Source organism: Oncorhynchus mykiss, chromosome 18 (genome assembly GCF_013265735.2).
Source record: "Oncorhynchus mykiss isolate Arlee chromosome 18, USDA_OmykA_1.1, whole genome shotgun sequence".
Classification (NCBI taxonomy): Eukaryota; Metazoa; Chordata; class Actinopteri; order Salmoniformes; family Salmonidae; genus Oncorhynchus; species Oncorhynchus mykiss.
In genome coordinates this window covers 9,196,484-9,224,250 of record NC_048582.1, presented here as the reverse complement: position 1 = coordinate 9,224,250, position 27,767 = coordinate 9,196,484, and the positions used below count along the sequence as shown (strand labels likewise).

Genomic DNA, 27,767 nt, shown 5'->3' with positions numbered 1-27,767 from the left:
ATATGTGGACACAGAGGAAAATTCAAATTCCCTCTCGTGACTAATATAACTCAGTTTCACCATGTCTCCTGCACACTACAGCTACCTGTATAGTCTCGTCATTTCGCCACACAAAAAATTATACTAACAGTTCCTTCTTGTCACGTTGTAATTGGCTACTGCCGGGAACCACTGGGGAACTAGGCTACTCTATACCCCCTCAACAATTTAAGGGCTTTCCAAAAACAATCTGACTCACTTCACGTGCAACTAACGAAGCAATATATTATGGTCCAACGTGAGAAACAAAACCAATAGTTTAAGTCAACATTCACCAGCTGAGAATGAATACTTTTCTCGTTCTCTTCTGCCTGCTCTCTGAAGGTAAATAGTTTTCCATGGCTTCTGACTAGGGGTTGATTCTGCTCATATAAGATGAGATGGGTTAGGTAAACAACATTTCCCACGTTTGACAGGTTATTGATTATTTTCTATGTAGGCTAAACTTGTTTTTATTTATTTACCTGTTAACTTGCCTTCTTCCATTTCTAGCCGTCTCTGTCAACGTCGTAGCTAGAGGAGACACCAGGGTTGACTTCAATGCCGACGCATCATATACCTGCACTCATGCGGACCCGACAGGTGTGCTGCAAGTCACCTGGCAGAGGCTGTTCAAAGACGACTCGGTGGAGAATCTGGCCACCTACAGCAAGCGGTTTGGAGCTCAAATCATAGACCCGCACCGAGGCAAGGTGGTTTTCACGGAAGCATCTCTCAACTCGACGTCTATTACCGTGAAGAACGTAACATGGGCAGACGAAGCCTGCTATATTTGTTCCTTCAATGTTTACCCGAGTGGATCAAGACGCAAGCAGACGTGTCTTACCGTTCAAGGTATTTAATGCACTGAATAATAACAGTTTTAGGGCGTACCTCTATTGTTCTCTATTCAGTTGAAGTTACAACATTTTAATGTAAGTGATATTGTAACTCAAAATAATAATCGTAGGTCAGCACAGGTACAAGCACACCTGGTCAACTAATTATTCAGCCCTTGATTAGACCTAGTTGAATCAGGTGTGCTGATATAGAAGTGGAAGTCACTGGGGGTATCCTTGGAGATGATATTTTTTTGGGAAACACTCTTATCGAGCATTCATAAAGACTTCATAAGCAATACATACAGTTAATTCGGAAAGTATTCAGACCCCTTGACTTTTTCACATTTTGTTACATTACAGCCTCAAATGTAGTAAAAGTTTTCTTTTTTTAATGATTTGCAAAAATGTCTAAACATGTTTTTTCTTTGTCATTATGGGGTATTGCGTGTAGATTGATGAGGAATTTGTATTTATTTCATACATTTTAGAATAAGCCTGTAAGGTAACTAAATGTGGAAAAATGGAAGAGGTTTGAATACTTTACGAATGTACTGTAGATGCTAAACTAATACATTCATAAGCAAAACCCCCAATACATGTAATATAAAGGTCCTTACATCTGGTGCTTCGCTAAATATAGAATAATCCTTTAGTCAGCCTTTACAGCAGGACATTTGCTAAGGAATGATATCTGAATAATACAGTGTGGGCAGTTTATTAGGGGTTTTATAAGGGGAATAGAAACACTATAGTTTAGAACACAGCTAACTTCAACTATAAAATCAACATATTGGCATTGTTACATCACTGGCAGGATTTCCCAAAACTGTCTGAATCCCAAAACTGTCTGAACGACCATGAACTCTGCTGCATTAATAAGGGACATTTGCTGGTGTCAAAACATTTATGAAAACATGATACATATTTTGAAAGCTATTCTTAATTGATCTGTCTGGTAAAATAAGTCATATAAATAAAATCAATATGATCTAATATTCCCTGTTTCATCTATTCAAAGGTTTATCTGAAGTGAGAGCCACAATGCACAAAGTCCCCAGCACTGAACCTAAAGCAGACATGGAAGTTGTGGTCAGCTGCTCTGCCACGGGTAAACCAGCACCTTGGATCCAATGGAACTTATCTGCTGCAGCACTCATAAAGACACCTAACAACTGGACTGTCATTAACACAGACCAAACTGTCACAGCCAATAGCAACATCACCCTCCAACTGTTGCCAGGCTCCGGGGGATACGTGGACTGTATCGTAAACAATGGGATGAGGACACAGAGACACGAGCGGGTCCTGCTTCCTATTCTCCCTGGAGAGAGGGAGGTTGAAGAGGGTACGTAATGTTGACGTGTCATATACTTCTAAACCATACTCTTTTAGCGTGTCAGAATGGTCCAACTTGAAAACATTGTGAAAACAACATCATCCCTAGCCTTATAAATAGTTTGCCAAATTCTTGATGTTAATAGTAAACATTTACATTTGGATACATGAATTTGGCATTCTATTTAACAGGCTACATCATCCCCAGGGGCATGTTGTGATAGCCTTGTGACCAGCATCATCGTGCAATAGTGCAACATTCTGTTTCCTGAAAACAGAACGCAGCGATTTCAGGCTGGTTCCAAGAGGCTAATGTTGTGATGCTATTAGTGCTGTTAGTAATCTTATCTCACCAGTTGGGTTTAATATTGACCACCATGGCAAAGCATCACGAGTCACTCCCTTTTTAAAATCACACTGTAGTCAAGTGTTGTGTTGAATTCTGGGTAGTTTCCAGATCCTCAGGGATGCTACGTGATGGATGATATGATTGGATAGATGGGACAGAACATGTTATTCAAACTGAATGCATTAAAAAGGAAGGGTGTAAAATTCCTTGTTTTTCTCTTCGGAGTAAATGCTGTCTCTCCAAACACATGCTCACTGGAATTTCATGTTTCACCTTCCAGATGACAAGAAGACATCCCCGTGGGCGGTTGCCATTCCAGTGTTCCTAATCATTTCCCTTTTAGTCATCTTGGGCTGTGTCGAGCTTCAAAAGAAAAAAGGTGAGTCCACACAAGATTATCTGTAATATCTAATATCTTTATTTTAACCGTCTTAGTAAGACAAGTGGAATGAATTGAGTCATCAACTCTATATATGGTTCTGTCTTTTATCAAATAAACTGAGCAACGCATGCCTTGGAGCTCAGGAATATTTATGGATAACGTCCTTTTAGATTCACTGTAGTACAGTATAGTAACCTTCACATTCTCTCTGGCAGGTTGCAGGCAAGCAGCGTTGGCAACCACAGCAGACGAGCAGGACCGTCTTAGGAGCATTGTGTAAACATCTGTCTGTTGTTGCTGACCGTGCTTATATGCACTGTAGCTGACCGCTGTTTTTGTTGAGGACTGGAGCACCTGTTGTTACTGAGCCTGGATGTTGAACCTTGTTGAATCATTCTTACACAGTCATAAATAAGCTAATTAACACATTTATTATACAAGCCATGATATGGTTAATGATGTTTAGAGATACTGAAATGGCACTTTTAGGTTTGAGAGATTGATGACCTCTTGTAGGTGAGTGTTGTGATATGAGGTAGGTTTACTTGTTGCCTGGCTACCCAAACTCCTTGCTCCAGCCAAATGTTACGCCAAAGGACATTAGTTTCTTCTTCGCAATGAGTCTGAATTTGAGTACCTCCCCAGCTTTTCACCGAATGCCAACACATTCGGGGCCATCTGATTTGTCCAGTAACGATGGGTTGAGTCAGAGCTAGAACACACGTAGGTTAAACAGGGGTTTGAAAATTCATCATTGGCTGTTACTGTGATTGGTTAGAGACAATCCAATCGCTGGAGACATTGTTTTGTACAACGCCCGTCGTGCCCCTCGTCACCACAAACAACTTCAATAATAACCCTACCCATATTCAGACTAAAGTATGTGGTGAAGGACAAAGCAGTGGGAGAATTTAGTTTGAGTCGTCAGGCTAGGTTACCTCATCATCTATTAGGACAGCACCACCTACTGTTTGACTGTACTTTATTATAACATACATCTATTCTACTTGGTGTATCTATTTATTTTATGTTCTAAATAACCTAGTAATTTATTTTATTTCAACCCACTTCAATATGATTGACCTGGTTGCACTTTTGTTCAAGTTAAGTTTACAGAGTATTGTTATTATAAATCTATGGAACTACAGATAGTTTTGTTGTTCTTCCTGTTATACCAGTGTAATGTGTGAATGTATTTGAGACCTTAGAATGTAAATGATGATAATGCACATTTTTGCTCTTTGATATATCGTCTTGTTTGAGTTTCTATTGTTATTTATTTTGATAATGTATGTTGCTTGTTGTGTTCGATTCCATTTCCACTTGATTTGACACTGTTTATAAAATCAGGCTATTATTCTTGCTTGATCTGTAAAATGTTTTAGATTGTTTAATCATTAAAAACATTATTTATATGGATTGTGTTACCACCTGTGATATAAAACTATATGCTGTATTTAATTTAAAAAGCTGCCCATTGTCTCCTTGTTTACAGTAACATCACCATTTAAAATCAGGGGTAGGTTGTTATAGCTCCTTGTTTACAGTAATATCACCATTTAAAATCAGGGGTAGGTTGTTATAGCTCCTTGTTTACAGTAATATCACCATTTAAAATCAGGGGTAGGTTGTTATAGCTCCTTGTTTACAGTAACATCACCATTTAAAATCAGGGGTAGGTTGTTATAGCTCCTTGTTTACAGTAATATCACCATTTAAAATCAGGGGTAGGTTGTTATAGCTCCTTGTTTACAGTAATATCACCATTTAAAATCAGGGGTAGGTTGTTATAGCTCCTTGTTTACAGTAATATCACCATTTAAAATCAGGGGTAGATTGTTATAGCTCCTCCTTGTTTACAGTAATATCACCATTTAAAATCAGGGGTAGGTTGTTATAGCTCCTTGTTTACAGTAACATCACCATTTAAAATCAGGGGTAGGTTGTTATAGCTCCTCCTTGTTTACAGTAATATCACCATTTAAAATCATGGGTAGGTTGTTATAGCTCTGCGCCAGGCTCACTTGGCTATGTGTGTAATATTTTAGCTCCTTTCTGTTTTATGTCCTGAGAAGAGTTCCTTTAACCTTCTCAACTAAAACAATGGTTCTGACATTGGCTTACACTGTTTAAAAATAAAAATTAAGTCTCACCAGCTGAGTTTACTTTTAGCCTGGTGTATGGGGAGGGGCCATATGTGGACACAGAGGAAAATTCAAATTCCCTCTCGTGACTAATATAACTCAGTTTCACCATGTCTCCTGCACACTACAGCTACCTGTATAGTCTCGTCATTTCGCCACACAAAAAATTATACTAACAGTTCCTTCTTGTCACGTTGTAATTGGCTACTGCCGGGAACCACTGGGGAACTAGGCTACTCTATACCCCCTCAACAATTTAAGGGCTTTCCAAAAACAATCTGACTCACTTCACGTGCAACTAACGAAGCAATATATTATGGTCCAACGTGAGAAACAAAACCAATAGTTTAAGTCAACATTCACCAGCTGAGAATGAATACTTTTCTCGTTCTCTTCTGCCTGCTCTCTGAAGGTAAATCGTTTTCCATGGCTTCTGACTAGGGGTTGATTCTGCTCATATAAGATGAGATGGGTTAGGTAAACAACATTTCCCACGTTTGACAGGTTATTGATTATTTTCTATGTAGGCTAAACTTGTTTTTATTTATTTACCTGTTAACTTGCCTTCTTCCATTTCTAGCCGTCTCTGTCAACGTCGTAGCTAGAGGAGACACCAGGGTTGACTTCAATGCCGACGCATCATATACCTGCACCCATGCGGACCCGACAGGTGTGCTGCAAGTCACCTGGCAGAGGCTGTTCAAAGACGACTCGGTGGAGAATCTGGCCACCTACAGCAAGCGGTTTGGAGCTCAAATCATAGACCCGCACCGAGGCAAGGTGGTTTTCACGGAAGCATCTCTCAACTCGACGTCTATTACCGTGAAGAACGTAACATGGGCAGACGAAGCCTGCTATATTTGTTCCTTCAATGTTTACCCGAGTGGATCAAGACGCAAGCAGACGTGTCTTACCGTTCAAGGTATTTAATGCACTGAATAATAACAGTTTTAGGGCGTACCTCTATTGTTCTCTATTCAGTTGAAGTTACAACATTTTAATGTAAGTGATATTGTAACTCAAAATAATAATCGTAGGTCAGCACAGGTACAAGCACACCTGGTCAACTAATTATTCAGCCCTTGATTAGACCTAGTTGAATCAGGTGTGCTGGTATAGAAGTGGAAGTCACTGGGGGTATCCTTGGAGATGATATTTTTTGGGAAACACTCTTATCGAGCATTCATAAAGACTTCATAAGCAATACATACAGTTAATTCGGAAAGTATTCAGACCCCTTGACTTTTTTCACATTTTGTTACATTACAGCCTCAAATGTAGTAAAAGTTTTTTTTTTTTTATGATTTGCAAAAATGTCTAAACATGTTTTTTCTTTGTCATTATGGGGTATTGCGTGTAGATTGAGGAATTTGTATTTATTTCATACATTTTAGAATAAGCCTGTAAGGTAACTAAATGTGGAAAAATGGAAGAGGTTTGAATACTTTACGAATGTACTGTAGATGCTAAACTAATACATTTATAAGCAAAACCCCCAATACATGTAATATAAAGGTCCTTACATCTGGTGCTTCGCTAAATATAGAATAATCCTTTAGTCAGCCTTTACAGCAGGACATTTGCGAAGGAATGATATCTGAATAATACAGTATGGGCAGTTTATTAGGGGTTTTATTAGGGGAATAGAAACACTATAGTTTAGAACACCAGCTAACTTCAACTATAAAATCAACATATTGGCATTGTTACATCACTGGCAGGATTTCCCAAAACTGTCTGAATCCCAAAACTGTCTGAACGACCATGAACTCTGCTGCATTAATAAGGGACATTTGCTGGTGTCAAAACATTTATGAAAACATGATACATATTTTGAAAGCTATTCTTAATTGATCTGTCTGGTAAAATAAGTCATATAAATAAAATCAACATGATCTAATATTCCCTGTTTCATCTATTCAAAGGTTTATCTGAAGTGAGAGCCACAATGCACAAAGTCCCCAGCACTGAACCTAAAGCAGACATGGAAGTTGTGGTCAGCTGCTCTGCCACGGGTAAACCAGCACCTTGGATCCAATGGAACTTATCTGCTGCAGCACTCATAAAGACACCTAACAACTGGACTGTCATTAACACAGACCAAACTGTCACAGCCAATAGCAACATCACCCTCCAACTGTTGCCAGGCTCCGGGGGATACGTGGACTGTATCGTAAACAATGGAATGAGGACACAGAGACACGAGCGGGTCCTGCTTCCTATTCTCCCTGTAGAGAGGGAGGTTGAAGAGGGTACGTAATGTTGACGTGTCATATACTTCTAAACCATACTCTTTTAGCGTGTCAGAATGGTCCAACTTGAAAACATTGTGAAAACAACATCATCCCTAGCCTTATAAATAGTTTGCCAAATTCTTGATGTTAATAGTAAACATTTACATTTGGATACATGAATTTGGCATTCTATTTAACAGGCTACATCATCCCCAGGGGCATGTCGTGATAGCCTTGTGACCAGCATCATCGTGCAATAGTGCAACATTCTGTTTCCTGAAAACAGAACGCAGCAATTTCAGGCTGGTTCCAAGAGGCTAATGTTGTGATGCTATTAGTGCTGTTAGTAATCTTATCTCACCAGTTGGGTTTAATATTGACCACCATGGCAAAGCATCACGAGTCACTCCCTTTTTAAAATCACACTGTAGTCAAGTGTTGTGTTGAATTCTGGGTAGTTTCCAGATCCTCAGGGATGCTACGTGATGGATGATATGATTGGATAGATGGAACAGAACACGTTATTCAAACTGAATGCATTAAAAAGGAAGGGTGTAAAATTCCTTGTTTTTCTCTTCTGAGTAAATGCTGTCTCTCCAAACACATGCTCACTGGAATCTCATGTTTCACCTTCCAGATGACAAGAGGACATCCCCGTGGGCGGTTGCCATTCCAGTGTTCCTAATCATTTCCCTTTTAGTCATCTTGGGCTGTGTCGAGCTTCAAAAGAAAAAAGGTGAGTCCACACAAGATTATCTGTAATGTCTAATATCTTTATTTTAACCGTCTTAGTAAGACAAGTGGAATGAATTGAGTCATCAACTCTATATATGGTTCTGTCTTTTATCAAATAAACTGAGCAACGCATGCCTTGGAGCTCAGGAATATTTATGGATAACGTCCTTTTAGATTCACTGTAGTACAGTATAGTAACCTTCACATTCTCTCTGGCAGGTTGCAGGCAAGCAGCGTTGGCAACCACAGCAGACGAGCAGGACCGTCTTAGGAGCATTGTGTAAACATCTGTCTGTTGTTGCTGACCGTGCTTATATGCACTGTAGCTGACCGCTGTTTTTGTTGAGGACTGGAGCACCTGTTGTTACTGAGCCTGGATGTTGAACCTTGTTGAATCATTCTTACACAGTCATAAATAAGCTAATTAACACATGCATTATACAAGCCATATAATGGTTAATGCTGTTTAGAGATACTGAAATGGCACTTTTAGGTTTGAGAGATTGATGACCTCTTGTTGGTGAGTGTTGTGATATGAGGTAGGTTTACTTGTTGCCTGGCTACCCAAACTCCTTGCTCCAGCCAAATGTTACGCCAAATGACAGTTTCTTCTTCGCAATGAGTCTGAATTTGAGTACATCCCCAGCTTTTCACCAAATGCCAATACATTCGGGGCCATCTGATTTGTCCGGTAACGATGGGTTGAGTCAGAGCTAGAACACACGTGGGTTAAACAGGGGTTTGAAAATTCATTGGCTGTTACTTTGATTGGTTAGAGACAATCCAATCGCTGGAGACATTGTTTTGTACAACGCCCGTCGTGCCCCTCGTCACCACAAACAACTTCAATAATAACCCTACCCATATTCAGACTAAAGTATGTAGTGAAGGACAAAGCAGTGGGAGAATTTAGTTTGAGTCGTCAGGCTAGGTTACCTCATCTATTAGGACAGCACCACCTACTGTTTGACTGTACTTTATTATAACATACATCTATTCTACTTGGTGTATCTATTTATTTTATGTTCTAAATAACCTAGTAATTTATTTTATTTCAACCCACTTCAATATGATTGACCTTGTTGCACTTTTGTTCAAGTTAAGTTTACAGAGTATTGTTATTATAAATCTATGGAACTACAGATAGTTTTGTTGTTCTTCCTGTTATACCAGTGTAATGTGTGAATGTATTTGAGACCTTAGAATGTAAATTATGATAATGCACATTTTTGCTCTTTGATATATCGTCTTGTTTGAGTTTCTATTGTTATTTATTTTGATAATGTATGTTGCTTGTTGTGTTCGATTCCATTTCCACCTGATTTGACACTGTTTATAAAAATCAGGCTATTATTCTTGCTTGATCTGTAAAATGTTTTCGATTGTTTAATCATTAAAAACATTATTTATATGGATTGTGTTACCACCTGTGATATAAAACTATATGCTGTATTTAATTTAAAAAACTGCCCATTGTCACCTTGTTTACAGTAACATCACCATTTAAAATCAGGGGTAGGTTTTTATAGCTCCTTGTTTACAGTAATATCACCATTTAAAATCAGGGGTAGGTTGTTATAGCTCCTTGTTTACAGTAACATCACCATTTAAAATCAGGGGTAGGTTGTTATAGCTCCTTGTTTACAGTAATATCACCATTTAAAATCAGGGGTAGGTTGTTATAGCTCCTTGTTTACAGTAACATCACCATTTACAATCAGGGGTAGGTTGTTATAGCTCTGAGCCAGGCTCACTTGGCTATGTGTGTGTAATATTTTAACTCCTTTCTGTTTTATGTCTTGAGAAGAGTTCCTTTAACCTTCTCAACTAAAACTGGTAAAACAATGGTTCTGACATTGGCTTACACTGTTTCAAAAAAACAAGTCTCACCAGCTGAGTTTACTTTCAGCCTGGTGTATGGGGAGGGGCCATATGTGATCCAACCTCATGTTGGTTGGACAGAGGAAAATTCAAATTCCCTCTCTTTACTATAAGAGAACTGACATTTTCACCATATCTCCTGCACACTACAGCTACCTGTTTATTATACTAATAGTCTAGTCATTTCTAAAGGTGATCTAATTAGTTTTATGCATGACATACTGCATTTGTCAGCATTGTTTTCTGAATGTACACAATATTGCTGATACTGTTGCTTTTCTTCATGAAATGTAGTGCATTTCTTGTCACGATCGTCGTATGAAGGAGACCAAGGCGCAGCGTGGTGTGCCTACATTCTCTTTATTAAAAAAATGAACACCGAACAAACTAACAAAGTAACAAACGAAACATGAAGCTATACAATATAGTGCTGACAGGTTAAGCAAAGGTACTACTAGTTATTTCAAGTGTCTTTTTTTTATGAATTTCTACATCAAGCCTGTGTATTTTATGAATATATTCTGTATTTAAAATCAGGGGTAGGTTGTTATAGCTCTGTGCCAGGCTCACTTGGCTATGTGTGTGTAATATACACATAGTCAAGATCCCACACCAGAAAGTGGGGAAAAAGGGCTACCTAAATATGATCACCAATCAGAGACAATGATAAACAGCTGTCTCTGATTGGGAACCATATCAGGCCAACATAGATATACAAAACCCCTAGACCTACAAAAAACTAGAGTACCCACCCTAGACACACCCTGACCTAACCAAAATATATAGAAAAACAGAGATATCTAAGGTCTGGGCGTGACATTTTTACAGCAGTTCAAACCTGTATTTCACTACATTCGTGATTTTATTTAAATAGGTATAGGCTATATATAGCTATAGTCCACGTGTCAAACTCATTCCACCGAGGGCCGAGTGTCTGCCGGACTTCGCTCCACCCTCGCACTTGATTTATGAATGAAGGTCACTAATTAGTAAGGAACTCGCCTCACTTGGTTGTCTAGGCCATAATTAAAACAAAAAACCTGCGGACACTCTAGCCCTCCATGCAACCGAAAGGTTGCTAGATCGAATCCCCGAGCTGACAATGTAAAAATATGTCGTTCTGCCCCTGAATAAGGCCGTCATTGTAAATAAGAATTTGTTCTTAACTGACTTGCCTAGTTAAATAAATAAAAATATGCTCCTGAAAAACAATGAGGAGATGGGAGAGGCTGGCCTTGCAGTGAGTCAAGCTATGTGTAAATTGACTGCAAACAATTCGGAATTTAACGGATTAATGTTTCTTATAAAACATTGAATGTTAGCTAGAGACTGGTACTCAGGCTAGTCCATTTTCCCCTTGACACATGAATATCTTACATGTCTTTCCCACACACACTTGGTTGTGCATGCTGGCTGCACATGTATCATATACGTACGTACAAATCAAATCTGCTTGCTGTGTGGAGCATAGTTCAGACGCCACCCTTATCTTTTCACACTCAATTTGCTGGGCCAATCAAACGGCTGTAGGGAGAGACTTACTTCACAGCTACATCTTTGAGCAAGCAATGGTACTGACACACACACGAGAAAACCTTCATATGGGTTAAATTAATCTCACCATTAGATTCACTTAGCTTGATGATACATAATGTTATTACCTCCGACCTTGCAACGGTGTTTTCCTGATACTGTGTTCTCCGGTGTTTTCCTGATACTGTTCTGTGTTTACTTTCACTTTCACTTTCACTAGAGGAGGAGCTGTAGAGAGACTGGCAACTGTCATTTTCTCTGTGGGAGGAGCTCACAACACAAAATTGGCCAACAAGGTTTCTTGTTAGTTTTTGAACTAAAACAACAGAGCTTGTATTTAAACTATCCAACGGACCACGTTACCATGCCTCCCACAATGCCTCATTTGAAAACGGTTTCTAGTATGAAATACTACTTTGCCACACATTATCCAGAGGTCCATTTACATCACCTTGCCTCACCTGGCCACACATTGCTGCCATGGCTCATGTTAAAAGTTACCTTACTCTTCTGCTGCTATTCCTTCCTGAGGGTGAGTTACATCCGTGTTCATATGAAATACATGATAGGTCTGTAGGTCTTAAATGTAAGTTATACAGTATTATCAATTTCAGAGTTGCGTTTCATTATGAGATGTAGATAACTACACTACACTTATAGGTGCATTATACATAAGTTGTAACTGTAGCAGATAGTCCTTAAAATAATACACTTAATTCAATGAAAAGTATTATATTTTGAACATTATTGAAGCTAACTGGTGAATAGCCAGTCCAGTCACCATTAGTATACAAACATCAGCATCTTCCTGTTCTATACTGTAAAACATGCAACTTATAAAAAGTCCATGGAGCCTAAATATCCCAGTTTCCTGGACATTTGAATTGGGAGGATTCTTTAGCTGACGTGGAATACTTCACTGAGCCAATGATTTTTACTCAATTTGAGATGAATCAAAAAACCTGAGTTTGCTGAAACTCTCAGCTTAAAATACTGTCTTGGCTCAAAATACATGTGTCTTATTAACAAAAATTCTAGTAGTTTGCCTAATTTCAGTTTATGTGACAAAACCATCCATGCTTAGTGTAGAGAATCATTGTACCATCTAAAACACTGTGAAATATATTTCCAAAACCAAAAAAATACTGTACTTTCAGCTGCAACAAAACTGGAAGCATAGAAATAGCTCACATAAAACAGATCTACCACTTCTTAGACTTGCTGTCAATGAGAATGACAGATATATAATTTCTATAAATTCATTTCTTTGTGAATTTGGTCTGGTTGCCCAAAAAGTGACATATTCCAGCATTAAATTTGATAGGATTTATTTTAGTCCACCAAGGGCTAGTCTTCCAAGAGTCCTTTGAAATGTATAAACATACAGAATGGGAATTGAAATGATTGATGCAACACTGCATATACCTTTAAATGTATTTCTGCAGTTGTCTTACCCCTTCACAGTGTTCACTGCAGGTTGCTAAAATCTAGCGCTGTATTAGATGTGTGTACTAAACAGGCTGTAACTATCTTCATGCAGGACTCTCTCAGTTGGTGAGAACACAGCAGGTTGTCATAGCAACCCTGGGAGAGGATGCTCACTTCAGCTGCAGGCTCTTGAAACCCAAAGATGTGCTTCAAGTCACCTGGCAGAAAGTGACACCAGGGGCGACTGAAAATGTGGCCACCTACAACAAACGATTTGGACCAGTAGTCAACCCACCTTTTCAGAGGAATGTGGAGTTTGAAGACGAGGGTCTGCAGAACTGCTCTATCGTCATCAGAGGAGTGTCAAGAGGAGACGAGTCCTGCTACAAGTGTCTGTTTAACGCCTATCCAGACGGAGCTATCAGTGGCAGGACCTGCCTCCAAATTAATGGTAATATATGATAACTAAGGAGGGGTTTAAGGGACATTACACTCTATAATCCAAATTGTATAATGTGAATTCACTTTAACATTAGACTACTTTTGACGTCTTAAAACAATGTTATGTCCCTTTAAAACAGGAACAATGGCCTCCAATGCCTTCAATCCATTGTTCTACCTTGACCTGTGTGTAAATGATTAACCCAGGAACAATTCCCTCAAATTATCATGCATCCATTTGACCTTGATGTACATGAAAACAGGATAGTATTTACATTCACTGTGAACTGTGTTTGTTGTTGTTCTATAGAGTTGTATGGACCCTCACTCCTCATCACACAAACCAACAACAGTCACACCACTCTGTCCTGTTCTGCTACTGGACGACCTGTTCCTACAGTAACCTGGGACCACATAGAAAACATCAGTCTAGACAAATCCACCATGGCTGATGTCACCCATCCCAATGAAACAGTCACTGTCACCATAACTGCCATGGTGGCAGCGTCCAGTCTACCTGACAAAGACACCAGGGTTGGGTGTGTAGCATCATCCGTTGGCGCCGTCAAGGATGTTTCCATGGTGATTCCAACTAGGGATCAAGCTTCATTTGCAGGTGAGAAATGGTTAGGGTTAATACCACCATAATATATATTGACATGATCAGGAACATGATGTCATGGTGATTTAGGGCCTGTGTTCACGATGAAGTACTGCCTGTGTATTTCTGTGCTAGGTCAATCTCAGGTCTCTGATGACAGGATCAGTGGTTGTTATTCTAATAATGACAGGTCATAATCAACCTACTGACTGGCTCTTTTACTATTCAACTTTCAGGTGTAGTGCAGAGCCATATTTAGAGTCGTGGCCAAAAGTTTTGAGAATGACACAAATATAAATTTTCACAAAGTCTGCGTGTGGCAATTTGTGGCAATTATGTGTGGCAATTATGGCAATTTGCATATACTCCAGAATGTTATGAAGAGTGATCAGATGAATTTTAATTAATTGCATAGTCGCTATTTGCCATTTCCACTGCATTTCAGAACTGCCACAAAAGGACCAGCTGACATCATGTCAGTGATTCTCTCGTTAACACAGGTGTGAGTGTTGACGTGGGCAAGGCTGGAGATCACTCTGTCATGCTGATTGAGTTCGAATAACAGGCTGGAAGCTTCAAAAGGAGGGTGGTGCTTGGAATCATTCGTTCTTCCTCTGTCTACCATGGTTACCTGCAAGGAAACACGTGCCGTCATCATTGCTTTGCACAAAAAGGGCTTCACAGGCAAGGAGCGGCAGGGTAGCCTAGTGGTTAGAGCGTTGGACTAGTAACCGGAAGGTTGCAAGTTCAAACCCCCAAGCTGACAAGGTACAAATCTGTCGTTCTGCCCTTGAACAGGCAGTTAACCCACTGTTCCCAGGCCGTCATTGAAAATAAGAATTTGTTCATAACTGACTTGCCTGGTTAAACAAAGGTAAAAAAAAAAATAAAAAAAAAAAAAAAGGATATTGCTGCCAGTAAGATTGCACCTAAATCAACCATTTATTGGATCATCAAGAACTTCAAGGAGAGCGGTTCAATTGTTGTGAAGAAGGCTTCAGGGCGCCCAAGAAAGTCCAGCAAGCGCCAGGACCGTCTCCTAAAGTTGATTCAGCTGCGGGATCGGGGCACCACCAGTACAGAGATTGCTCAGGAATGGCAGCAGCCAGGTGTGAGTGCATCTGCATGCACATTGAGGCGAAGACTTTTGGAGGATGGCCTAGTGTCAAGAAGGGCAGCAAAGAAGCCACTTCTCTGTAGGAAAAACATCAGGGACAGACTGCTATTCTGCAAAAGGTACAGGGATTGGACTGCTGAGAACTGGGGTAAAGTCATTTTCTCTGGTGAATCCCCTTTCCGATTGTTTGGGGCATCCGGAAAAAAACTTGTCCGGAGAAGACAAGTTGAGCACTACCATCAGTCCTGTGTCATGCCAACAGTAAACAATTCTGAAACCATTCATATATGGGGTTGCTTCTCAGCCAAGGGAGTGGGCTCACTCACAATTTTGCCTAAGAACACAGCCATGAATAAAGAATGGTACCAACATATTCTCCGAGAGCAACTTCTCCCAACCATCCAGGAACAGTTTGGTGACCGAACAATGCCTTTTCTTGCATGATGGAGCACCTTGCCATAAGGCAAAAGTGATAACTAAGTGCCTCGGGGAACAAAACATTGATATTTTGGGTCCGTGGCCAGGAAACTCCCCAGACCTTAATCCCATTGAGAACTTGTGGTCAATCTTCAAGAGGCGGGTGGACAAACAAAAACCCACAAATTCTGACAAACTCCAAGCATTGATTATGCAAGAATGGGCTGCCATCAGTCAGGATGTGGCCCAGAAGTTAATTGACAGCATGCCAGGGCGGATTGCAGAGGTCTTGAAAAAGTAGGGTCAACACTTCAAATATTGACATCAACTTCATGTAATTGTCAATAAAAGCCTTTGGCACTTATGAAATGCTTGTAATTATACTTCAGTATAGTAACATCTGACAAAAATATCTAAAGACACTGAGGCAGCACATTTGTGAAAAATTATATTTGTGTCATTCTCAAAACCTTTGGCCACGACTGTACATGCATGAGGCTTTGGTGTAGTGTACCTGGGAAGTTGACCTCTGTCTTCTCTTGTCATCTCTCTCATTCACAGGTACAGTGGTTGGTGCAGTGATGGGTTCAATGTGTCTCATTGCTGGAATCTGTGTAATACTTTGGTTTCTTAAGAGGAGAAAAGATACCTCATCCAGGTAGAGATACAAATATTACCTTGAAACAAAAAAACAGTTACTATGAATTTAATATGTGATTTGACTGCCAGTTGTTTACCAGTTGATCTCTAATTTGATGTACAGAAAAGCCCCAGTGTCTGACCCAGAATTCATCAGGACTCCAACAGAGACGACAACTGAATGGTGAGACTCATTCTAAAGAACCTGTAAGGGGTCAATAGGTCCATCAAATCTATTTGTAAGAAAACCTAAAACATGCTAATATAATTGTTAAAAAATCTCTGCCATACAGGTAAAAAAAAACCTGTGTGCTCTTGTCAGTACATTGACATGTTTTATTCATTTCAGGGAAACGCCAACCTCCAGTCCACCAACCAGGGACACACAAACCTTCACTCCATCACGAATGTGAATAGTTTTACAACTTTATTTCATTATCTTTATAAAGTGCTTGAAACAGGGAAGAATGGAACGATACAAAAGAATGATGTACTTCTGTGGTGGTCATAGAGTAGTCATGGTGACAGCATCATGCACTCTGCTGCATGTTGATATCTGTTCTGCTTTCTGACTCATCATGTCACTAATGCACTAGATATTCTCTCAACTTGGGAAAGATGTGTATTTCTTTAATCAAAGAGTGGTCATGTTTATTATGTCAGTGTTTACATCACTGTCTGCAGGGCCGTTTCTAGCTTTTTGCCCTTCCTCTTGGCAGCTTTAAAGTTATTGTCCTGCAATTCAACAGTATGTTGAGACCCCGACTGACTTCCTAAAACATATGATATTTACTGTATATAAAAACATTGTTTTGGTTGGGGGCCCCCTAGTGGCTGTGGGCCCTAAGCAACCGCTCACGTCACTTAAGGCTAGAAGCGGCACTGACTGGCTGTTTCCATAGATAATATGGTTCTTATCAATACATTGACCATGTTCATTTCTTTCAGGACCACACCAATCTCCAGTCCATTCAAAATGTGAGTATTTGTACAACTTTATTTGATCGTCCTGGTAGAATGCTTGAAACAGATGATTGTGAATGTTAAAATGGGTTACAATAACCCCTAAATTCAAACATTACTCGAAAATGTACTTTTTGTGTTTCAGTTTAGACTCCCTCAGCTCCTCAGCCAAGCGTATGATGCAACAAGCACAAGGTGTTGTAAAGAAGTAGGTTTAAGTCCTCTTGTTTTTTGGGCGGGTGTTTTATACTGTATTCTCTCATTGAACGACAAGCTCTGGAATTATGTTTTGAGGTGGTAGTCATGGTGACTGCATACATGCAAATTAGTTGAATTTGCTGCATTGTTGTTATGTTATGTTACTCACATCACTAATATAGTATACTCCATTCAGTCGATATTTAAATGACCTTCTTTTATGCAGAATATCTCCTGAGATACCAGATGACCTGCAATGTAGAAGGTGAGCTGAAATAATCATAAATAATGATAAAGATGCAGTCAGAAGTATATATTTTTTTATAAATATCTATGCCATTCTGTTGTATCTTTCTTAGGAAACTTTTAGAGGGTGACGAGAACTGAGGGACTACCATACTGTCTCACACACATCTGTGTGGTTCGGAGACCGTTTCTATCCATGGGCATTGTGGGTACTGAATAGTGGACTGAATGGCTGACACACATAGGTCTGCTGGTTATTGTATATCTAAATACAGTCTGTATGTAAATATATTTTGTAGTTGGTTAATGATGAAACGTGATAAATCCACACTAGACTTGTTTGTGGTTTTATTCTTCACTTATTTATAAATCAAGTGTTTATATTATAACCTACACAATGTCATAATGTCGACTACTTTCATGGTGTGTGTGTTTTTGTGTGTGGTTTTCTTTCTTCACTCTTTATAAATCAAATGTTTTTTATGATACACAATGTTGTAATGTCCTTTGTTGTGGGTGTGTGTTTGTTTTCTACTTTTATCAATACAATTTTAAACAACGTTGTAGTGTATGTTGTGACATCAGCTTGTTATACAATGTGTCATAAATCTGCTGCTGGGAATGCTTAAAAAATGAATTGTCTTTGATTCTTCTGCCACTCAAGAGACCAACCGAAGTTACAAACAAGTGCCACTAGGTGTCACACAAATATCATTTTAGGGAGAGACGTCGTAGAGAAACGGGTTTGATATTGACTCTGATGTCTCATGAAGAGGCAAAACGCATCACACCCTGGTCTGTTCACTTTAAAGACTTTTGAAACATGGATGTGATAGTCAGTATACCAGATTGTTTTACCCCATACAGAGGACATAATTAATTCTCACTAACTCCATGGTCATGTTAACTGACGGATAGTATCTCATAGAACAAAACGTATAAGATCTCCGAAGCCTGTGTTAACCTCTGACCTTATTTTCAGCGTTTATTCCAAAACCCTATTCTTTCTCCATTAATTTTCCCCACTGGAAGGGCTGGACGATTTTCCCCACTGAAAGGGCTCCAAACACTTACCTTTGACAGAAATACTGAAACGCAAAAGATGTGAAGACTCACAGGTGTAATTCCCTTCAGCAAATGGTTGTATGTTGGTGATGTGTAGAAACACTCTGTCACTCTCTATCTGTAGTGTGACTCTGGGGTCACAAGTGCTGTCTGGACGTTTTGGGTCAGATCAATATGACACTGGACACTCATCCCTCTTCACTCTATTTAAATAACATATCATTTGAGTAATGTAACTCGGTGTTTGGTTTTGGCAGATTAGAGGAACATCTGCTCCTCCTGTTCCCAACGTTTTCACTTGAGTCTGCAAACAGGAAGAGAAGCAGATTCTGAGAGTATTTTTTTCATATGATAGGTTGGATTGATCATGAAGCTAGAGGTAGGAAAGTGAAAAGGACAGTTTATTCTTAATGACTATTAAAACTGTAATGAACAATTACTGTGTAACTCCTGTACGTAGTGTAACAAGTACTGTAATTACTCATTGTTAACCTGTACTTAGGGTACAAATTAAATAGATCATGCAATATCTCTCTTACCGTCAACAGCTGTGAATAGACCCCACAGCACCAGAAGCAGAGCAAGTCTGGATACACTTCCACACATACTGACCAACTGCAGAACTAAACGTTGACCCAACACTGCCTGCTGAGACCGACTACAGATGTGATGTATTTACTCAGTAGAGGAACACAATAAATCTCAATCAAACCAAAGGGATGCTTCTTTGACTGGGTCCTCTTGCACGGGGGATTCTGAGAGAGATCAAATATTATGTTCAGCCCAACAAAGATTGTCTTGAATCAACTGTAACGTTTAATACTAGTTATTTTAGAGGCCTCTTCAGTGGATTGAGCAGAATGTTGTAAATGTGTGAAACTTCCTCCTCAGCAGGGTCATTGGGGGTTGGCAGTACTCGCTAAGGAAGCGGTACGACATCCTTTACTGTGGTGCGTAATGACTCGGATCAACAGTCAGCTCAACACTGGAGGCGCTGTTGAGGAAGTTTATGGGATGAATGTAGCACATGGAGATGTGTGAAACTTCCTCCTCAGCAGGGTCATTGTAAGGTCACTTCCATTTTAATTCCAGGTCAATTCATAAAGTAAACCAAATTCCAATTCTAATTCCAAATGTTCCTAATTGCAAGGCATTGAAGATAATTGGAATAGGACTTTGAATTGGAATTTCAGTGTACTTCATTAATTGACTGGAATTTAATTGGAATTGACCCCAACCTTGCGCCTCAGCTTTAAGTGTCCCGCTTGCGTCGCCTCATGAGCTTTTGAGGTGGCGTGATCAGCTAAGATGCATGAGGGAGAACGGTCACGTGTGCTAGCAAGGCAGAGGTCCCTAGTTCGTGCCAGGTATGTGCCGAATCGGGGGGAAGCGGTAGTCACTAAACACCTTTTTAAATAAGTAAGGGGCAGGAGGTGCTGCTGTCTCGATAACTCCACAATCTGTAGTTTGTGTTTCAGCCCAGTGGTAGTCCTGCCACAAACTGAGGTAGAAAGACATCACAAGCATAATATCTACATAACAAGGCAGTGTACCTTTTGCAGTTATGACAGGTGTCAGGACATATGCTGACTTAATGACACTTCCCACTTAGGCAAAAAAATTGCTTCTTCTATCAGGGTTTCTTCTACAAGAAATACAAAATGAGGACACATTGGCCGATTCAGTGTTGATTGAAACTAACTAATACCTGCATCAGATAAAAAGCACTCTTCAGCCTTATGGTGGTGCAGAATCTATCGTTGTTTGTGTCTAAAGAAGGAAGTGGACCTGTTGATGTGTCTGTGGTTGATCACAAGACCTCTCTGTGGGGCTCTACAAAGACCCCAGTCACAAAGACCAAGATGCACTAGCAGAGGTCCAAGTGTTTCTGTGAAACAGTAAGACAGGTAGAAGCTAGAAAACAGCACCACTTCCTCCTCTCAGCTCTCAAGGTCCATTATAACCAAGACAACCCAGTCAAAGGAGCATCACTTTGGTTTGATTGAGATTTATTGTGTTCCTCTACTGAGTAAATACATCACATCTGTAGTCGGTCTCAGCAGGCAGTGTCCGGTCAACGTCTGGTTCTGCAGTTGGTCAGTATGTGTGGAAGTGTATCCAGACCTGCTCTGCTTCTGGTGCTGTGGGGTCTATGCACAGCTGTTGACGGTAAGAGAGATGTATCCCATGATCTATTTAATTTGTACACGAGCCCTGAACCTTACAGGAGTACTTACAGGAGTTACACAGTAATAACGACACTGTATTGTAAAGTATAACCAAATAGTTCACTAGTTTTAATACAACTTTAATACGGTCAATAAGACTAAACTTTATTTTTGACTTCCCTACCACTAGCTACTCATGCTCTTAATTAAACACAAACACAAAAACAAAATGCCAACTATACAAAACATTCTATAAGATGGTTGAAACATTTCCAAATTCTGTCAAATACAGTATGTCAATCTGGCTTATGTTTGATTTTATAAGTCTAATGGGATGTAGCTAGATAGTAACAAACTGGAGGTTTGAACTGAGGGTAGAGATGAGGATTTCCAGTTAATGGCTTTACATGTTTATTGCAGCAAGTAGATCTAGATTACAAAACCTTCTCTGATATTGATCACCAATATTTACATTTCCCAACAAACATAATCGTGGAGATGAACGGATATAAATTAATAGACCTAATGAAATGGTAGCACATACATTATCCCAGAATGGTGTCAGTTTGTCACAGGACCACAGCATATGTAATATTCCAGGTCGCAATTGTAAATGAGAACTTGTTCTCAACTTGCCTACCTGGTTAAATAAAGGTGAAATAAATAAAAATAAAATAAATAAAATATAGTTCCTTTGTGCTTTTTGCATCTCCAACATAGATGATTTCTGGGTGACATGACATGCATTCTGGCAGGACTATAGTAAGTCCTATGAGTGATCTTACATTGCATTAGTTCATGTCTTTGTAGGAGCAGGTATGAACATTTTAACATATCTGTGACCAATGGTTCTCCTCAATTTCTTCATTTAGATCTGTTTACCATTTGTTCATTGTAGGTTCTTTGTCGTAGCAGCTTCTTTCAGTATTTAATCTATGCTAGATGCCTTAGGTTCATCCATATTCTGTTGAAGTGACTGAATATGATTTCTGAGTTGTAAGAACTGAAAGAAATCGGCCTTGTATAATGTCATTGATTGAATGACAGTATAGATCCATCATAGTAAACATGTTAAATTCATGATGCCCCTTTGGAACACGACTTAAAGATGTCATCACTAAATGCTGGAGGTAAGGTGGGGTTATAACAAATAAGGGTGCCTGGCAATGTTGTTTCTTTCCACCTCATGAATTTGATGGTGGTATGATGGATTACACTGAAAAAACTGTGGAGATTGTCTGGACATCCTTTTTCTTATTAACCCTGTTTGATCTGAGTGAATTAACTTTTACATGACTGTTTCTTCTGTTTTGGGATTGATACAGTTTGTCATAAAATGTTTTAAAGACTGAGTTCATTTCAGAAGGAACCATTGTTATGCTACCATCTGGGGTTTGAATGCTATGGATGGTACATTCCTCTTTCTTCATTTGCCAAGCCAGCATTTCCCCTGCACTTTCACCTTGCTCACATTATTGTTGCTTGGATTTCATGGAAGCAATCTCTGCAGATCGAGAGTTTATTGTGTTATATTCAAGCTTAAAAGTGTTCAACTGTTGAAGAGTGTCAACATTTCTATCTAAACTGTGTTTTCTGTTACGGTGAGTGAATGAGGACCCAAAAGCGAATTAACTTAAACAGAGCTTCTTTAATAACCAAACATAGGTAGGTTCAGATAGACCGGCAGATTCCGACAGGACAGGACAAGGTTACAGCAAACATGACGATAGTCTGGTTCAGGCATGAAACACAACAAACAAGAATCCGACAAAGACAGGAGCAGAAACAGAGAGAGATATAGGGACCTAATCAGAGGGAAAAAGGGAACAGGTGGGAAAAGGGGTGGATGAGGTAGTCAGAGGAGACAAGGAACAGCTGGGGGAAAGCGGGGGAGAAAAGGTAACCTAATACGACCAGCAGAGGGAGACAGGGTGAAAGGAAAGGACAGAAAGACACAACATGACAATACATGACAGTACCCCCCCACTCACCGAGCGCCTCCTGGCGCACTCGAGGAGGAAACCTGGCGGCAACGGAGGAAATCCTCGATCAGCGCACGGTCCAGCACGTCCCGAGAGGGAACCCAACTCCTCTCCTCAGGACCGTACCCCTCCCAATCTACGAGGTACTGGTGACCACGGCCCCGAGGACGCATGTCCAAAATCCTGCGGACCCTGTAGATGGGTGCGCCCTCGACAAGGATGGGGGGGGGGGGGGGGAAGACGAGCGGGGGCGCGAAGAACGGGCTTGATACAGGAGACATGGAAGACCGGGTGGACGCGACGAAGGTATCGCGGAAGAAGAAGTCGAACTGCGACAGGATTAATGACCCGAGAAATACGGAACGGACCAATGAACCGCGGGGTCAACTTGCGAGAAGCCGTCTTAAGGGGAAGGTTCTGAGTGGAGAGCTAAACTCTCTGACCGCGACAATATCTAGGACTCTTAGTTCTACGCTTATTAGCAGCCCTCACAGTCTGCGTCCTATAACGGCAAAGTGCAGACCTGACCCTCTTCCAGGTGCGCTCGCAACGTTGGACAAAAGCCTGAGCGGAGGGGACGCTGGACTCGGCGAACTGAGATGAGAACAGCGGAGGCTGGTACCCGAGGCTACTCTGAAAAGGAGATAGCCCGGTCGCAGACGAAGGAAGCGAGTTGTGGGCGTATTCTGCCCAGGGGAGCTGTTCTGACCAAGACGCAGGGTTGCGAAAAGAAAGACTGCGTAAGATGCGACCAATAGTCTGATTGGCCCGTTCTGCTTGACCGTTAGACTGGGGGTGAAAGCCGGAAGAGAGACTGACGGAAGCCCCAATCAAACGGCAAAACTCCCTCCAAAATTGAGACGTGAATTGCGGACCTCTGTCCGAAACGACGTCTGACGGAAGGCCATGAATTCTGAAAACATTCTCGATGATGATTTGTGCCGTCTCTTTAGCAGAAGGAAGCTTAGCAAGGGGAATGAAATGAGCCGCCTTAGAGAACCTATCGACAACCGTAAGAATAACAGTCTTCCCCGCTGACGAAGGCAGTCCGGTGACAAAATCTAAGGCGATGTGAGACCACGGTCGAGAGGGAATGGGAAGCGGCCTGAGACGGCCGGCAGGAGGAGAGTTACCGGACTTAGTCTGCGCGCAGACCGAACAAGCAGCCACGAAACGACGCGTGTCATGCTCCCGGGTGGGCCACCAAAAACGCTGGCGAATGGAAGCAAGCGTACCCCGAACGCCAGGGTGGCCGGCTAACTTGGCAGAGTGAGCCCACTGAAGAACGGCCAGACGAGTAGGAACGGGAACGAAAAGAAGGTTCCTAGGACAAGCGCGCGGCGACGGAGTGTGAGTGAGCGCTTGCTTTACCTGCCTCTCAATTCCCCAGACAGTCAACCCGACAACACGCCCCTCAGGGAGAATCCCCTCGGGGTCAGTGGAGGCTACTGAAGAACTGAAGAGACGAGATAAAGCATCAGGCTTGGTGTTCTTAGAGCCCGGACGATAAGAAATCACGAACTCGAAACGAGCGAAAAACAGCGCCCAACGCGCCTGACGCGCATTAAGTCGTTTGGCAGAACGGATGTACTCAAGGTTCCTATGGTCAGTCCAAACGACAAAAGGAACGGTCGCCCCCTCCAACCACTGTCGCCATTCGCCTAGGGCTAACCGGATGGCGAGCAGTTCGCGGTTTCCCACATCATAGTTACGTTCCGACGGCGACAGGCGATGAGAAAAATACGCGCATGGGTGGACCTTGTCGTCAGAGAGGGAGCGCTGAGAAAGAATGGCTCCCACGCCCACCTCTGACGCGTCAACCTCGACAACGAACTGTCTAGAGACGTCAGGTGTAACAAGGATAGGAGCGGATGTAAAACGATTCTTGAGGAGATCAAAAGCTCCCTGGGCGGAAACGGACCACTTAAAGCACGTCTTGACAGAAGTAAGGGCTGTGAGAGGAGCTGCCACCTGACCGAAATTACGGATGAAACGACGATAGAAGTTCGCGAAGCCGAGAAAGCGCTGCAGCTCGATGCGTGACTTAGGGGCGGGCCAATCAATGACAGCTTGGACCTTAGCGGGATCCATCTTAATGCCTTCAGCGGAAATAACAGAACCGAGAAATGTGACGGAGGAGGCATGAAAAGTGCACTTCTCAGCCTTCACAAAAAGACAATTCTCTAAAAGGCGCTGGAGGACACGTCGAACGTGCTGAACATGAATCTGGAGTGACGGTGAAAAAATCAGGATATCGTCAAGGTAAACGAAAACAAAGATGTTCAGCATGTCTCTCAGGACATCATTGACTAATGCCTGAAAGACAGCTGGAGCGTTAGCGAGGCCGAAAGGAAGAACCCGGTATTCAAAGTGCCCTAACGGAGTGTTAAACGCCGTCTTCCACTCGTCCCCCTCCCTGATGCGCACGAGATGGTAAGCGTTACGAAGGTCCAACTTAGTGAAAAACCTGGCTCCCTGCAGGATCTCGAAGGCTGAAGACATAAGAGGAAGCGGATAACGATTCTTCACTGTTATGTCATTCAGCCCTCGATAATCTATGCAGGGGCGCAGAGACCCGTCCTTCTTCTTGACAAAAAAAAACCCCGCTCCGGCGGGAGAGGAGGAGGGGACTATGGTACCGGCGTCAAGAGCTACAGACAAATAATCCTCGAGAGCCTTACGTTCGGGAGCCGACAGAGAGTATAGTCTACCCCGGGGGGGAGTGGTTCCCGGAAGGAGATCAATACTACAATCATACGACCGGTGTGGAGGAAGAGAGGTGGCCCTGGACCGACTGAACACCGTGCGCAGATCGTGATATTCCTCCGGCACCCCTGTCAAATCACCAGGCTCCTCCTGTGAAGAAGAGACAGAGGAAACAGGAGGGATAGCAGACATTAAACATTTCACATGACAAGAGACGTTCCAGGAGAGGATAGAATTACTAGACCAATTAATGGAAGGATTATGACAAACTAGCCAGGGATGGCCCAAAACAACAGGTGTAAAAGGTGAACGAAAAATTAAAAAAGAAATGGTTTCGCTATGATTACCAGAAACAGTGAGGGTTAAAGGTAGCGTCTCACGCTGAATCCTGGGGAGAGGACTACCATCCAGGGCGAACAAGGCCGTGGACTCCCTTAACTGTCTGAGAGGAATGTCATGTTCCCGAGCCCAGGTCTCGTCCATAAAACAGCCCTCCGCCCCAGAGTCTATTAAGGCACTGCAGGAAGCTGACGAACCGGTCCAGCGTAGATGGACCGACAAGGTAGTGCAGGATCTTGAAGGAGAGACAGGAGTAGTAGCGCTCACCAGTAGCCCTCCGCTTACTGATGAGCTCTGGCTTTTACTGGACATGAAGTGACAAAATGACCAGCAGAACCGCAATAGAGACAGAGGCGGTTGGTGATTCTCCGTTCCCTCTCCTTAGTCGAGATGCGGATACCTCCCAGCTGCATAGGCTCAGCTCCCGAGCCGGCAGAGGAAGATGGTAGTGATGCGGAGAGGGGGGCAACGGAGAGCGCAAGCTCCTTTCCACGAGCTCGGTGACGAAAATCAACCCGTCGCTCAATGCGAATAGCGAGTTCAATCAAGGAATCCACGCTGGAAGGAACCTCCCGGGAGAGAATCTCATCCTTTACCTCTGCGCGGAGACCCTCCAGAAGACGAGCGAGCAAAGCCGGCTCGTTCCAGCCACTGGAGGCAGCAAGAGTGCGAAACTCAATAGAGTAGTCTGTTATGGATCGATTGCCTTGACATAGGGAAGACAGGGCCCTGGAAGCCTCCTCCCCAAAAACAGATCGATCAAAAACCCGTATCATCTCCTCCTTAAAGTCCTGATACTGGTTAGTACACTCAGCCCTTGCCTCCCAGATTGCCGTGCCCCACTCACGAGCCCGTCCAGTAAGGAGAGATATGACGTAGGCGACACGAGCAGTGCTCCTGGCGTAAGTGTTGGGCTGGAGAGAAAACACAATATCACACTGGGTGAGGAACGAGCGGCATTCAGTGGGCTCCCCAGAGTAACACGGCGGGTTATTGATTCTGGGCTCCGGAGATTCGAAAGCCCTGGAAGTGGCCGGTGGATCGAGGCGGAGATGGTGAACCTGTTCTGTGAGGTTGGAGACTTGGGTGGCCAGGGTCTCAACGGCATGTCGAGCAGCAGACAATTCCTGCTCGTGTCTGCCTAGCATCGCTCCCTGGATCCCGACGGCTGAGTGGAGAGGATCCGAAGTCGCTGGGTCCATTCTTGGTCGGATTCTTCTGTTACGGTGAGTGAATGAGGACCCAAAAGCGAATTAACTTAAACAGAGCTTCTTTAATAACCAAACATAGGTAGGTTCAGATAGACCGGCAGATTCCGACAGGACAGGACAAGGTTACAGCAAACATGACGATAGTCTGGTTCAGGCATGAAACACAACAAACAAGAATCCGACAAAGACAGGAGCAGAAACAGAGAGAGATATAGGGACCTAATCAGAGGGAAAAAGGGAACAGGTGGGAAAAGGGGTGGATGAGGTAGTCAGAGGAGACAAGGAACAGCTGGGGGAAAGCGGGGAGAGAAAAGGTAACCTAATACGACCAGCAGAGGGAGACAGGGTGAAAGGAAAGGACAGAAAGACACAACATGACAATACATGACATTTTCGTTCTAAGTCGTGGATTTTTTGTTCTAGTATTTCTAATTCTTTATTGGTCTAATTTTTCTCATGTGAAGAGTAAGACATGATACAACCTCTCATGTATGATTTAAGAGCTTCCCAGACAACAGTTGGGCACACTTCATTGTCTACATTCATTTCCAAAAACATGTCTATCTGTGTGTTGTGATATGAGGTAAACTCCTTATCTCCAAGAAACTTTGTGTTGGATCGCTATGTCTCTGCTATTGGCATAGGAGGTTGAGCTTAAACGTGAAAGACAATGGGATGTTGTCTGTAATTATTCTAGGAAGGTATTTACATTCAGAAACACAGTCAATTAAAGCCAAGTTTATAATAAAAAAGTAACTTTTTGAATATGTATGGTTTAATATGTATTGGAGGT

The 27,767-nt window shown here is 41.8% G+C and overlaps 3 protein-coding genes across 4 annotated transcripts; all 3 read left to right on the top strand.

Annotated features, from left to right (window-relative positions):
* Positions 1–209: 209 nt before the first annotated feature.
* On the top strand, positions 210–4,392 carry LOC110517156 (OX-2 membrane glycoprotein-like). 2 transcript variants are annotated; one of them, XM_036951697.1, is made up of 5 exons: positions 210–363; positions 532–873; positions 1,879–2,205; positions 2,825–2,942; positions 3,692–4,392. In XM_036951697.1, the coding sequence occupies exons 1-5, from the start codon at positions 324–326 to the stop codon at positions 3,702–3,704; spliced, it is 840 nt and encodes a 279-aa protein (XP_036807592.1). In that variant the 5' UTR covers positions 210–323; the 3' UTR covers positions 3,705–4,392. The 2 variants fall into 2 exon arrangements, with proteins under 2 accessions (XP_036807592.1, XP_036807591.1); XM_036951696.1 differs by having other exon boundaries at positions 2,825–2,923; positions 3,142–4,389.
* Positions 4,393–5,310: 918 nt separating this feature from the next.
* On the top strand, positions 5,311–9,752 carry LOC110525040 (OX-2 membrane glycoprotein). Its single transcript, XM_036951695.1, has 5 exons — positions 5,311–5,482; positions 5,651–5,992; positions 6,996–7,322; positions 7,942–8,040; positions 8,259–9,752. The coding sequence occupies exons 1-5, from the start codon at positions 5,443–5,445 to the stop codon at positions 8,321–8,323; spliced, it is 873 nt and encodes a 290-aa protein (XP_036807590.1). The 5' UTR covers positions 5,311–5,442; the 3' UTR covers positions 8,324–9,752.
* Positions 9,753–11,786: 2,034 nt separating this feature from the next.
* Positions 11,787–18,140, top strand: LOC110525276 (OX-2 membrane glycoprotein). The gene is made up of 10 exons (XM_036951692.1): positions 11,787–11,985; positions 12,994–13,332; positions 13,633–13,938; positions 16,019–16,115; positions 16,221–16,280; positions 16,446–16,505; positions 17,045–17,074; positions 17,205–17,267; positions 17,484–17,522; positions 17,617–18,140. Exons 1-10 carry the CDS (start codon positions 11,934–11,936, stop codon positions 17,642–17,644), a joined length of 1,074 nt encoding a protein of 357 aa, XP_036807587.1. The 5' UTR covers positions 11,787–11,933; the 3' UTR covers positions 17,645–18,140.
* Positions 18,141–27,767: the final 9,627 nt, after the last annotated feature.